The 13,314-nt window shown below is 43.4% G+C and overlaps 1 protein-coding gene across 1 annotated transcript; it reads left to right on the top strand.

Annotated features, from left to right (window-relative positions):
* Positions 1–11,127: 11,127 nt before the first annotated feature.
* Positions 11,128–12,081, top strand: LOC119943039 (olfactory receptor 52E8-like). The gene has a single exon (XM_038763983.1). It carries the CDS (start codon positions 11,128–11,130, stop codon positions 12,079–12,081), a length of 954 nt encoding a protein of 317 aa, XP_038619911.1.
* The last annotated feature ends 1,233 nt before the right edge of the window (positions 12,082–13,314 follow it).

The following is a 13,314-nucleotide window of genomic DNA, read 5'->3' on the forward strand; positions in this document are numbered from 1 at the left end:
TAGTAATAACAATAAGAATAACAAAAATAATAATAATAGCATTTATGTGCTTACTGGGTATGAGGCATTTCACTAAGCACTGGTGTAGAAACAAGATAAGTAGGTTGGACACAGTCCCTGCTCAACGAGTTACTTGAAGTCTAAATAGGAGGAGGAATAAGTGTTGAAATCCCTTTATTCAGAAGAGGAAACTGGGGGACAGGGAAAGTAAGCGACTTGCACAATCTCACGCAGCAAGTGTCAGAGATGAGATTAGATTCTCGTTCTCCACTAGGCCACATTACTTTCTTGAGGGGAAGGGACTTCTTCAGAAGAGGAAGCCAAGAAATGAGGAGGCTTACAGTGATGTTTGATGTATAGTCCAGAGCTCCTTGGGTTATACCAGGAAGAATATGCATTTATCTTTTGGGTAAATGCTTTTTTTTTAATATTTGGATTTGAGTTGTAAAATCATCCTGTTGGCTGTTTCTTGAATTTATCAATACTAAAGTGTATTTGTCAATATTATCAATTAACATATAGTAAGGATTGAGTCTCGGAACTGAGATTACTCCTAGACATATGGCTAGGTAATTAGTTCATCAATCGAAAGCATTTATCGAGCTCTTACTGAGCCCTTACTGTTCTATACTTACTGTACTAAATACTGTCCAGGGTTTGGAAAGAAAAGTCATTAGCCATCTTGCCAGCTCCGAAGGTCTGGATAGAAGCACCAGGTGTGGCACCAATTCCGGTTCAGGGGCTGCCTCTGAGATAAGGATTGAATAGATATCAGGCAGTGTGGTCAGTCTTTTCTTTTTTTTTTCAGTGAGTGAAGGTGGCTGGGACGTTTGTGCCCAAGATGCAGGTAGTAGGGAGAAACTACTTAGAGTTAGGAGTACACATGAAACAGAGAGCAATATTCTGTCAATTTGGGCAGGCTGAGCTCAGACAGTTTAAAAACTGACACCGTCGGACACTGGCATAAAATGTGGGAGCAGAAGCATTCACTTGTGACCAGAATTGACTCTATGCCCTTTGGATCTAGTTTTGAGGTTATTTTATTATCTGCTTACTATGGCATGTACTAAGTGCTTACCATTTGTAAGCCCTGAGGTAAATACAAGTTTATGAAACAGGACCCAGTCTCTATCCCATACAGGCATAACACTTCCACACCTCACATTATATAATAATAATAATGGTATTTATTAAGTGCTTACTATGTGCCAAGCACTGTTCTAAGCACTGGGGTAGATACAAGATAATCAGGTTTTCCCTCGTGGGGCTCACAGTCTTAATCCCCATTTTACAGATGAGGTAACTGAGGCCCAGAGAAGTTAAGGACTTGCCCAAGGTCACACAGCAGGCATGTGGCAAAGCTGGGATTAGAACCCATGGCCTTCTGACTCCCAGGCCCATGCTCTAGCCACTATGCCATGCTAGAACCTGAGGTCCAGAGAGGTTAAATAACTTTTACAAGGTCACACAGTTGGCCAGGCAAAGATGGGACTCAAACTTGGGTCTCCGGACACCCAGTCTTGGGCTATTTCCATTCAGTTTTACCAGCTCCATATGCTTCTAAGATGCTAAACATATTCATTATTATTATGACATTTGTTATGTGCTTACTACAGGCCAAGCCCTGTGGTAGTTACAATATCATCTGATCAGACACAGTCCTTGTCTCTCCTGGGACTCCCGGTCTAAGGTAGGAGAAGAGATAATCATTTTATCCCCATTTTACAGATGAGAAAACTAAGGGACAGAGAAGTCAAGTCAAGAAGCTCAAGGCAAATGGCAAACCTAGGTTTAGAACCCAGGTCTCCCGATATCCATTCCTGTGATTTTTCCACTAGGCAATGCTGCTTCCCAGTATCTCTGCCATTTTCTGTGTATTTACCTACCACTTAAACCAACTGTAGAGCTGTAGGAAAATATTTTTGCTGCTTTTTTAGATACATAAAAAAGTATCTGATGTATGTTATATTATAGGTATCCACATCATAGTTTGGAACCTCACTACTGATAATTGTATATTATTTTTTATTCAGCCATCTCATCCTGATATATTAGTACTATTCCCTATTCGGTCTCTGTTCTTCCTCCTGATTCCACTATTTGTAAATGCCTTTTGTCTGTCTGTCTAGGTCACTGCACTGTAAGCTTCTTGAAGTCGGGAATGTGTTTCTTGCTTCTGTCATACTCTCCAAAATGGTTAAGAACAATGCTTTGCTTTTCCTGCATGTTCAATAAATTCCACTGACTGAATGGTCATCCGGCAGGGACTTGTACACACAGTAGCACTCAAAGCACTGCTCTGCACACAATACATTCTCAGTACAGAGCTTTCCCAACAATAGGCTTTCAATAAGTGCCCACAATGACTTTGTAGTCTAGAAAGGGAGAGATATATTAATAGAAATAAAATTACCCATATTTGGTTAAGTACTCTGGGGCTGAGGCTGGACTGAACATCAAGTGCTGAAGAGAAAAGGAGGCCAGGAAAAGAGGCCTTAATTGGGGAAGGCCACTTGAAAAAAATGTGACCTTAATAAGGTTTTGAAGATAGGGAGAGTGGTGGTCTGCTGTAGATCGAGGAGGAAGGTGTTCCAGGCCAAAAGGAGAATGTGGGAAATTGGTCAGTGGTGAGATAGATTAGATGTAAGAAAGAAATTCCTAACCATGAATATTCTTAATGCAGAGATAGATAAACATGGGCATGAATGACTGCTTATGATGAAGTCCCTGAGACACCAGAACCGAGGACTTCATCATAAGCAGTCATTGCTCCCTGACATTCAGCCCTGAGACATCAGAACCGAGAACCTGCACAGGGGAGTAAATTACAAAGCTAGTAGCTTGGATAATTACTCATTAGAATCTCTTTTCCACAAAGTCTTTAGAGAAAGGACAGATCTTCGGTCCTTGCTGAGGGACGATCTAGAGGCAGAGGAATGGACTATATGAGGGTGGAAACATTTGGTTGTATAAGAGCCCCTGCAATTCCTTGTCCCCCAATACAGGCAGTGTTAACCCTTCCTGCATTCCTGAAATTGATTCAAGTGTTCTCAGCCCTGCCCTCCTGGGAGAGGGCCCTCTCTTCCTCTCCCCTCGAGCCCTAAACTAGGCGTTGAAAATATAAATACGATTGAACGAATGAAAGGAATACCATCAGAAATACAGTGTGTCATTATGTTTACTGGTTTAGGTATGAAAAACTCAAGGTGGGGAAGAACAACCAAGAAGGTCAAGGGGAATGAGCAGCTTCCATGTGGCCACTCTCTGCCCATGAGCCGAGGTGCCCACAGTCAATGGGCACCATTTTGGCACCTGCCAAAGTGTGAAGCAGACCTGCGGCATGGCTTAATGTATAAAGCACAGGCCTGGGAGTCAGAAGATTGTATAGTTTATAGTTTCTAATCCTGGCTCTCCCACTTGTCTTCTGTGTGCCCTTGGGCAAGTCACTTCACTTCTCTGGACCTCAGTTACCTCATCTGTAAAATGGGGATTGAGACTGTGAGCCCCACATGGGATAGGGACTGTATCCCACCCCAGAGCATTGTACAGAGCCTGGCACATAGCAAATGTTTAACAAACACCACAGTTATTATTATTATGTCTAGCTGGTTTGGTTTGGTTTGGTTTGGTTTGTCCTTCTAGCAGCTGGACATCAAGTGAAGTCAATCTCTGGAGCTCTTTTTGGAAAGAACTAGAACTGCTCTATCTGTTCTGGTAGGGGCAGTTAGAATACAAATTAAAACACTGAGAAAGCAGGTTAGAATTCAAGAAATCCAGAAGAGATCAGAATGGATCCTACCAACATCATGGGCAGCTTTGTCCCTGGCAGGGAGGACAGCTGGGTGGAGAACTGGAATCACGGAATGGTTTTTCTCCCCTTCTTACCTGGGAAGTTACTTTGCCATTGCTTTCTTGGGCTCTGAGGAAAGAATTGAGTTCACCAAACCCCCTGCTCCAGTGGGCTCTGATTTCTTACTGAGACTGATGGGGGTTTTTTGTTAAGTGATTAGTTTGTGCCAAGAACTGTTCTAAGATAATCAAGTTGAACACAGAATCTATCCCACATGGGGCTCACAATTTTAAGAGATGGAGAACTGGTACTGATTATCCATTTTTCAGATGAGGAAACTGAAGCAAGAAGGGGAGTGACTTGCCAGAAGTCATGCAGGAGGCAGACAACCTGGTTTCTAATAACCAGCTCTATCAATGGCTTGCTGTGTGACTTTGGGCAAGTCACTTAATGTCTCTTTGCCTTAGTTTCCTCAACTCTAAAAAATGGTGATTCAATATTCGTTCTCTCTCCTACTTAGACTTTGAGCCCCATATGGGACACGTACCTTGTCCAACTTAACTTGCACCTACCAAGCACTTAGAATGGTATTTTACACACAGTAAGTACTTAAAAAAGATAACAATAATAATAATGATATTGATAACAGTATGGAGCCAGGATTAGCTCTGACTCCCAGGCCCAAGCTTTTTCCAATAAGCCACGCCCCTTCTCTCTCATCATTATCACCACTATCATCAGAGTTGACTGATGGATCTTCTGTGTACATATCACGTATTTGGGAGCATACAATGAAACTAGAATGTATGGTCCCCGTCTCTGCGGAGCTCACAATCAACTATGGGAGACAGACAGACACTGATATCATATCATGTAGTGGAAACAAGAGGGAAATATAATTCTAAATTGTCTTGTCTTATGCCATCGAGTCATTTCCGACCCTTAGCGATACCAAGGACACATCTTTCCCACAATGCACCGCTCTCCATCTGCAATTGTTCCGGTAATGTATCCATAGAGTTTTCTTGGTAAAAATATGTAAGTGGTTTACCATTGCTGCCTTCCACACAGTAAACTCGAGTCTCCAGCCTTGAGTCTCCAGCCTTTACTCTCTCCCATGCCGCTGCTGCCCAGCATGGGTGAGTTTTGACTAGTAGCAGATTGCCTTCCACTTGCTAGCCACTGCCCAAGCTAGCAGTGGAATGGTTAGGCCTTTACTTGACTGTCTCTCCCATAGCCGAGACTGGTAGAGTACTGGAAACTCTCCAGGTGCAACCCTGAGAGGGGAGTTCTAAGTTGGCAAACACAGAAGGAAGCAAAACATGAATACATAAGTGAAATAAATAACCTGATAGCCTAAGTCCTTAGGTTCACTCATTCATTCAATTGTATTAATTGAGCACTTACTGTGTGCAGAGCACTGTACTAAACAGCTTGGATAGTACAATTCTGCAGTAAAGGGAGACAATCCCTGCCCAGACCAGGCTTACAGTCTAGAAGTGAGAGACAGACATCAAAATGAGTAAACAGGTGTTAGTATAAATAAATAGAATTATAGATATAGACACATTAAAACAAGTAAATGGATGGAGGGTGGTGGGAATTAGTTATCAGTATCTGACTTGCATTCAATTCCCTCTCACTCAGGAGGGCCACTGGATGTAGTAGTAGTAGTAGTAGTAGTAGTAGTAGTAGTAGAAGTTGTCTTACTAGTAGTGATTACTAAGTACTTTACTAAGCAGTGGGTAAGAACACACAAGTGGGAATTAGAAATGGTCCCTGTTTTCCAGGAGGCTCGCAGTCCAAGTATGGGGAGAAAGGACTAGAAACAGAAACATCAGGAAAGATGCAACATGCTGTGATACTTACACAGAACGATACAAGCATCTGATATTCTGGTATTCTTCCTTCCCAGCATTGGGCCTGGCTTAATGGGAGACAAAACCAGGACGCAGAAGGCCAGTGTGTTACTCAGAAGACCACCCATATAAAGGGTTAAACTGCAAAGGGATGAGGAACCAAAGCACCCAGGAGATAAAGAGATAAACCCAGAAGGAGCAGGGTGATTGGGGGTCACCAGCAGCCAAAGAGTCAAGATTTAGTTTTTACCAGGGTCTATGGGAACAGCCAGGCTCTCCTCATAGGGATCCAGGGGAGGCAGGTTGAAAGGGAAAAGGTCAGAAGAGGTCAATCCCACTTAGAGATGGCTCACAGATTCAGAGGATTGGTGTTAGGGATGCAGGGACTCTTCTGCCCAGCTATTGCAGGTTCCAGGGAGCCTTGAGGGGAGGCAGGCCCCAAGGGACTCAGGTGCAATAAACATTCCTCCCTTCTCTGGGCCATAGAGGCATTAGATTCAGGCTGATGTTCCTTGGCTGGAGAGCCTCATCCCTTCCAGAGGATTACTGGTGTGGCAGCAGAGACACGTGAGTCTGCTTGGGCTGGGCAGGGAACAAGAAGGGTGAACTGCAGAGACAGACACTGGCTGAGGGTAGAAGAAAGCAGGAAGTTCTGCTGGTGCCAAGCATCACAACACTCCATCCTGGCCATACAAAGGAAACATTGGGCTACAGCTCCAAGAAGAGCGATGAGGAGAGGGTGCAGGGGGGCAAGGGTGGGGTATCTCCAGCTCAGCCTTTGTGATGGATGGGGGATGGTGCGACCCTCCAAGGCAGCACAGAGAGTCTTCTCCAGGTGTCTCAGAAGAGAAAATGTCAATATGTCAGTGTGAGGTCATGTGTGCTCCGGTTACAGGGGCATATAGGTAATGTGGATGCTCTTACATAGGGCAATCCAGACTCCCAAAGAATTACTGCCTCTTCAACCATCAATCATTCTGGTCCTTTACAATGATTTAGATCTGATTCCCAGCCCTTGTGAGGAGAGATACTCAACGTTTTTGACTGGTGGTGATGCACACTTGGTGAATAAGGTCCTCGTAGTCACACTCCTGGGTCTGTCATTCATTAGTCAATCAGTTGTATTTATTGAGCAGTTTCTGTGTGCAGAGCATCTACTAAGCACTTGGGGCAGTATGTTATAGCAGAGTTGGTAGACATGTTCCCTGACCACAAGGAGCTTATAGTATAGAAGTCTAAATAAATATTATTTATTTAATATAAATAAATTATGGATATGTACAAAAGTGTTGTGGGTCTGTGGGTGGGATAAATAAAGGGTGAAAATCTAAGTGCAAGGGGGATGCCTGGGAATTCATTCAGGGATAGAGATAGCAGGGTATGTGGGATGGCTCAGTCTGAGAGCTTAGGCATCAGTTCGAAAAAGGGGCATAAATCTTGGGCGTAGTGAGTGTGCTCCTGGTAACTGGGGTTTCCAATGTTCTGGGATCCAAGTGAATCTAGGGAGGAAAAGAGACAAGATTAGAAAGGAAGAAAGGGAAACACTTGAATCAAAGATCTGACCTCTTCCAATTCTCAAAGCTCCAGCTGTTGTATAGGCAGCAGGCTGGTCATTGACATTTTTGTAATCAATATCTACTTTGTGCAGGGCACTGCCCAACAGCTTTTATACCAGGCCTGTGGGCTTCAACCGCATCTATCTCTGGCCCTTTGATTTGGCTATGGAGAATAATAATAATAATGATGATGGTATTTGTTAAGCACTTACTATGTGCAAAGCACTGTTCTAAGCTCTGGGGGGGTTACAAGGTGATCAGGTTGTCCCACGTGGGGCTCACAGTGGTAATCCCAATTTTACAGATGAGGGAACTGAGACATAGAGAAGTTAAGTGACTTCCCCAAAGTCACACAGCTGACAGGATTTGAACCCATGAACTCTGACTCCCAAGCCCGGCCTCTTTCCACTGAGCCATGCTGCTCAGCGTAGAATAGTATCTTGAATAATATTTTAATGGGGCTTATGTACTAAGAGAGAAAGAGAAATAGGGGAAAGGATGGAGAAAGAAAAAGATATAGATGATAGATGGATAAACAGTTAAATACATTAATAAAGAGACATTGGGAGAGAAAAGCAGTATTATGCTTTCTTGGAAAATGATGGAACTGGTAGTAAGTTCCTATCCAATTTATCTATTCTTCTCTTTACCAATGGCAGCACCTGTCAAACATTTCTAATCTACCTTTTTGTATCCTGATCTTCCCCAAGCCTTTATTTATTGAGAACGACCCCAAACCTGATGGCCTCAGATTCTCTAGCTGTCATCTCCCACCTCTATGTCACAAAGTTTATTATTAATAATAATAATGGTATTTGTTATACACTATCTTTGTGCCAGGCACTGTACTAAGTGCTGGGGTGGGTACAAGCCAATTGGATTGGACACGGTCCCTGTCCCACATGGGGCTCACAGTCTCAATCCCCATTTTACAGTTGAGGTAACCGAGGCCCAGGGAAGGGAAGTGACTTGCCCAAGATAGCACAGAAGACAAGTGGTAGAGCTGAGATTAGAACCCATGACCTTCTGACTCCAAGGCCTGTGCTCTCACCACTACATCCAACTGCTTCTCTACACTATGCTTCTTCTAGAGTTTGAGACTAATAATTCTTCATCTTCAAAATACTTGTTGAATCCACCCTGTTTCCATGGACACATTACAGTTCATCATTAAAGAGTTACTTAGGTGACCTGCTATCATCCATGACCTGTTGGTGAAACTATGCTGCTCTGAACATTGCCTAATACCAGTTGATGTATTTCACAATTTTATTGATAAGTTTACCTCCGTCTAGCTACGTATAAGTGACTTCAGTGATGCAGATAACGTTAAATGCATTTGGAAGATCCATAAATATAGCAGATATAGGTCTTTTTGATGTTGCTTCCTATATGTCCCCTGAATTTCTCATCCTACAGAGGTCAAGTCTGTTGATCTGTATTGTGTTCTGAAGCCCTATTGAAGGCCAGATAGTAAGTACATGATATGCTAATTTTTTAAATGGTATTTGTTATGCTCTTACTATGTGCCAGGCACTGTACTAAGTTCTGAGGTAAAAGATTTGTATTTGACTGACTGCCACTCTTCCCATATTCAAATCTCTCTTAAAACTGTATCTCCTTCAGGAAGCCTTCCTGAATTAACCTCTCATCTCCCCACCCTATTCTCCCTCCTTTCTGCATTGCTCCTTCTACATCACCGAGGCTTTGGGTCTGTACCTTGAGAAACAGCATAGCTTAGTGGAAAGAGCATGGGCTTGGAAGCCAGAAGTCATGGGTTCTAATCTCGGCTCCACCACTTGTCAGCTGTGTGATTTTGGGCAAGTCACTTAACTTCTCTGGGCTTTAGTTATTTCATCTGTAAAATGAGGATTAAGACTGTGAGCCCCACGTGGGACAACATGATTACTTTGTATCTATCCCAGCACTTAAAACAGTGCTTGGTACATAGTAAGTGCTTAACAAATACTATTATTATTATTATTATTATTATTACCTTCTAAGAACTTTGACAGTCATCCAAACCACGCACAGTTTAGGCAAATATCCTTATACTCTGCTTCTTGTATCTACTCCAGCACTTAGAACTGTGCTTGGCACATAGTAAATGCTTAATAAATACTATTATTATTATTATTATTCCCCTGCGGGTAATTTAATCTGATGAGTGTCTCCCTTGCTAGATCGTAAACTCCTTGAGGACAAGAATCATTTCTACAAACCTCTATTGTATCTACCAAGTGCTTAGTACAGTGCTCTATCAACAATAGATGGCACTACCATCCTTCCCATCTCACAAGCCCTCAACAATGGTGTCATCCTTGACTCTGCTCTCTCATTCACCCCACACATCCAATCCATCACCAAAACCTGCTGGTCTCACCTCCACAACATCACCAAGATCAGCCCTCTCCTCTCCATTCAAACTGCTACCCTGCTGGTTCAATCTCTCGTCCAATACCAACTGGATTACTGCATCAACCTCCTTTCTGATCTCCTATCCTCCTCTCTCTCTCCACTTCAGTCTATACTTCACTCTGCTGTCCGGATTATCTTTCTACAGAAACGCTCTGGGCATGTCACTCCCCTCCTCAAAAATCTCCATTGGTTGCCTATCAACCTTCGAATCAAGCAAAAACTCCTCACTCTCGGCTTCAAAGCTCTACATCCCCGCGCCCTTTCCTACCTCACCTCCCTTCTCTCGTTCTACAGCCCAGCCTGCACAATCAGCTCCTCTGACACTAACCTCCTCACTGTGCCTCATTCTTGTTTGTCTCACTGTCAACCCCTGGCCCACATCCTACCTCTGTCCTGGAATGCCCTCCCTCCATACATCTGCCAAACTAACTCTCTTCCTCCCTTCAAAGCACTACTGAGAGCTCACCTCCTCCAAGAGGCCTTCCCAGACAGAGCCCCCACTTTTCCTCTCCTCCTCCTCCCACTCCGCACAGCACTTGAGTGTATTTGTACATATTTATTACTCTATTTTATTAGTGATGTGTATATAGTTATAATTCTATTTATTCTGATGGTATTGACACCTGTCTGCTTGTTTTGTTTTATTGTCTGTCTCCCCCTTCTAGACTGTGAGCCCGCTGTTGGTAGGGACTGTCTCTATATGTTGCCAATTTGTACTTCCCAAGCACTTAGTTCAGTGCTCTGCACACAGTAGGCAATCAATAAATATGATTGAATGAATGAATAAATGAATGTGCCAAGCACTGTCCTAAATGCTGGGATAGATACAAGGTAATTAGATTGTCTCACGTGGAGTTCACTGTACTAATCACCATTTGACAGATGAGGTAACTGAAGCACAGAGAAGTGAAGTGACTTGCCCAAAGTCACACAGCTAAGAAGTGGTGGAGCCAGGATTAGAACCCATGACCTCTGACTTCCAAGCCTGTGCACTTTCCACTAAGTCACACTGCTTTGTCCAGGGCTTGGTCCAATCCTGGAGGGAATCTGGGTTCCAGAAGGGGGACAGAGAGAAGATCATTTCTTTCAGTGACTGCACTCTGAGCTTAGACTTTGGACTTCATACTCTCCCAAGCGTTTAGTACAGTGTTCTGCACTCAGTAAGTGCTCAATTAATACCAGTGATTGCTTGACTGGAAAATCCTATTTGATCTGCAGGCCCAGGACCACTGCAAGGATCATGATCGAGTGACACAGTGGAGATTCCACAAAGATGATGTTATCTGGTCCACTCTCAGTCAAGCATCATTATTGTTATAGTTCTATGAAGGATTTGTTTCTGAATTGATGTAGCATCTTTCCTAAAGGGAAACTAAGAAAAATATTCCTGGGAAAAGCAAATGGATTCTACTTGGATAGGCAAGCAATAATGTATTTTCTTTAGATCTCTCCAGAACTCATGGTATATGAAATAAGGAGGATGGGGCCTCTTCCCATAATCCCAATGGACAACAGCAATCACAACAACACCCAGTCCCACCCTTTCTCCTTCCTCCTGCTGGGGGTACCAGGGCTGGAAGCTGCACACAACTGGCTGGGCTTCCCCTTCTGTGCCGTGTACCTGATCGCTCTCGTGGGAAACTGCACCATCCTGTTCATGATCAAAACTGAGCAGAGCCTCCACCAGCCCATGTTCTACTTCCTGACCATGCTGGCCACTGTCGATCTGGGCTTGTCCTCGGCCACCATCCCCAAGATGTTGGGCATCTTTTGGCTCCGCCTACGGGAGATCGGTTTTGGGGGCTGCCTCACCCAGATGTTCTCCATCCATATGTTCACTGGCATGGAGAGCACGGTGCTCGTTGTCATGGGCTATGACCGCTACGTAGCCATCTGTAAGCCTCTCCACTACTGCACCATCCTCACCAATAAATTCATTAGGGTTATCCTAGGGTTAGCTGTCCTGAGGAATTTCTCTCTGGTGATTCCGATGGTGTTTTTTGTATTGAGGTTACCCTACTGTGGCCACCAAATCATTCCCCACACCTATTGTGAGCACATGGGCATTGCCCGGTTGGCATGTGCAAGTATCAAACTTGACATTATTTATGGTTTATGTATCATCTGTCTTATTTTTTTGGACATACTGCTGATTGCCGTCTCCTACATCAGGATTCTGTACACTGTCTTCAGACTCCCCTCCCGAAATGCCCAGCTCAGAGCCTTGAGCACCTGTGGCTCCCATGTCTGTGTCATCCTGACCTTCTTCATCCCAGCCCTCTTCTCCTTCCTCACCCACCGCTCTGGACACAACAAAATCCCCGGCTACATCCACATCCTCCTGGCCAAACTGTACGTGGTCATCCCACCTGCCCTCAACCCCATCATCTATGGGGTGAGGACCAAGCAGATCCGTGAACGTGTAACCAGCGTTTTCACAAAGAAACAGTCATTCTGATCAGAACAACCGGAAGAAAGTCCATCTGATCATTCCCTGCTGGTTCCCATATTATTAATAAATGGAAGCTAATAATATAATTAGGGACTGGCACCTGGTAGCTAATTTTTTGTATTTAATGAAGGCACTGCTCATAGTAAAGTACTTTCTGTGGAACTGAGGTGTCTGGAAAAAAATCTATGTTGGCAAAGCCCCCATGAAGGAAGGTGGTAGATCAGCCATCTCATATCAAATTTGTGATGTTAGCATTTTCTTAGTCCTGAGTCTGTGCCATAGAATTTCCTCACGCTGAACACATCCAAAGTGGTAACTCACCACTACAAACCTTTCACCTTATTTGATTAGTTATTTCCTGCCAAGATGATCCCCAAATTGAAAGTCTATTACTGTCACTACTGACCAATTTGAAAACTTACCCTAAAACCATTCATGAAATCAATTAGGATTCAGCTGTCTAACCCAGCACTGTGGTAGAAAAGTCTGCAGCCTTACCAAGTTTCTGTCCCCTACCCTAAAGAAGGACATAGATACCAAAAGCATGACATATAGATATCTCCTTTATTATTAAATAAAGTATTTTCCACAAACTAAAGGTATGCTTGAAAATTAGCTAAAAGGATTAATCAGCAGTGAGCACTGAGAAAATATCAATTGCACAAATTCTAAGCAAGATCAGCCACAGCCAAAAGGAGCATAATAGAAAATCCAGGTACAAAAAGCAATATTTCTCTACTCAAGGCTCCATCCTCAACTCATTTTTCACAGCTGGGAGTACAACATAGTTTTCTCTGTCCATCCATTTTCAGAGGAGGCCTTTTCTCTCAATTCTGCCTAGTCAAGGACAGAAGCTTCTCATCTTCCTCCATTTCATCCTTTCTCTAATCCTGATCCTGCACCAAATTCCCACTCTGGAGTTGGTTCGGCTTCCTGAACAGCCCATGTAGTGCTTCATTATTGCAGGTATCTGCCATTTTCTCCTACCTCCTTTTTCGAAACAGACAATGATTTGGAGTCTGTAAAATAGCAAATAATTTTCCTTTACTCATTCAATCGTATTTATTGAATGCTTACTGTGTGCAGAACACTGTACTAAGCACTTTAGTGGATCCTTGATATAAGTGTAGACCTTATCAATCACTTGTATCTATTGAGCGCTCACTGTGTAATTGTAATGTGTCTGTTATATTGAAACATTATTGAAGGAACATCTCTTCCAAGAGGCCTTCCCAGACT

This window comes from Tachyglossus aculeatus, chromosome 2, assembly GCF_015852505.1.
Source record: "Tachyglossus aculeatus isolate mTacAcu1 chromosome 2, mTacAcu1.pri, whole genome shotgun sequence".
Lineage (NCBI taxonomy): Eukaryota > Metazoa > Chordata > Mammalia > Monotremata > Tachyglossidae > Tachyglossus > Tachyglossus aculeatus.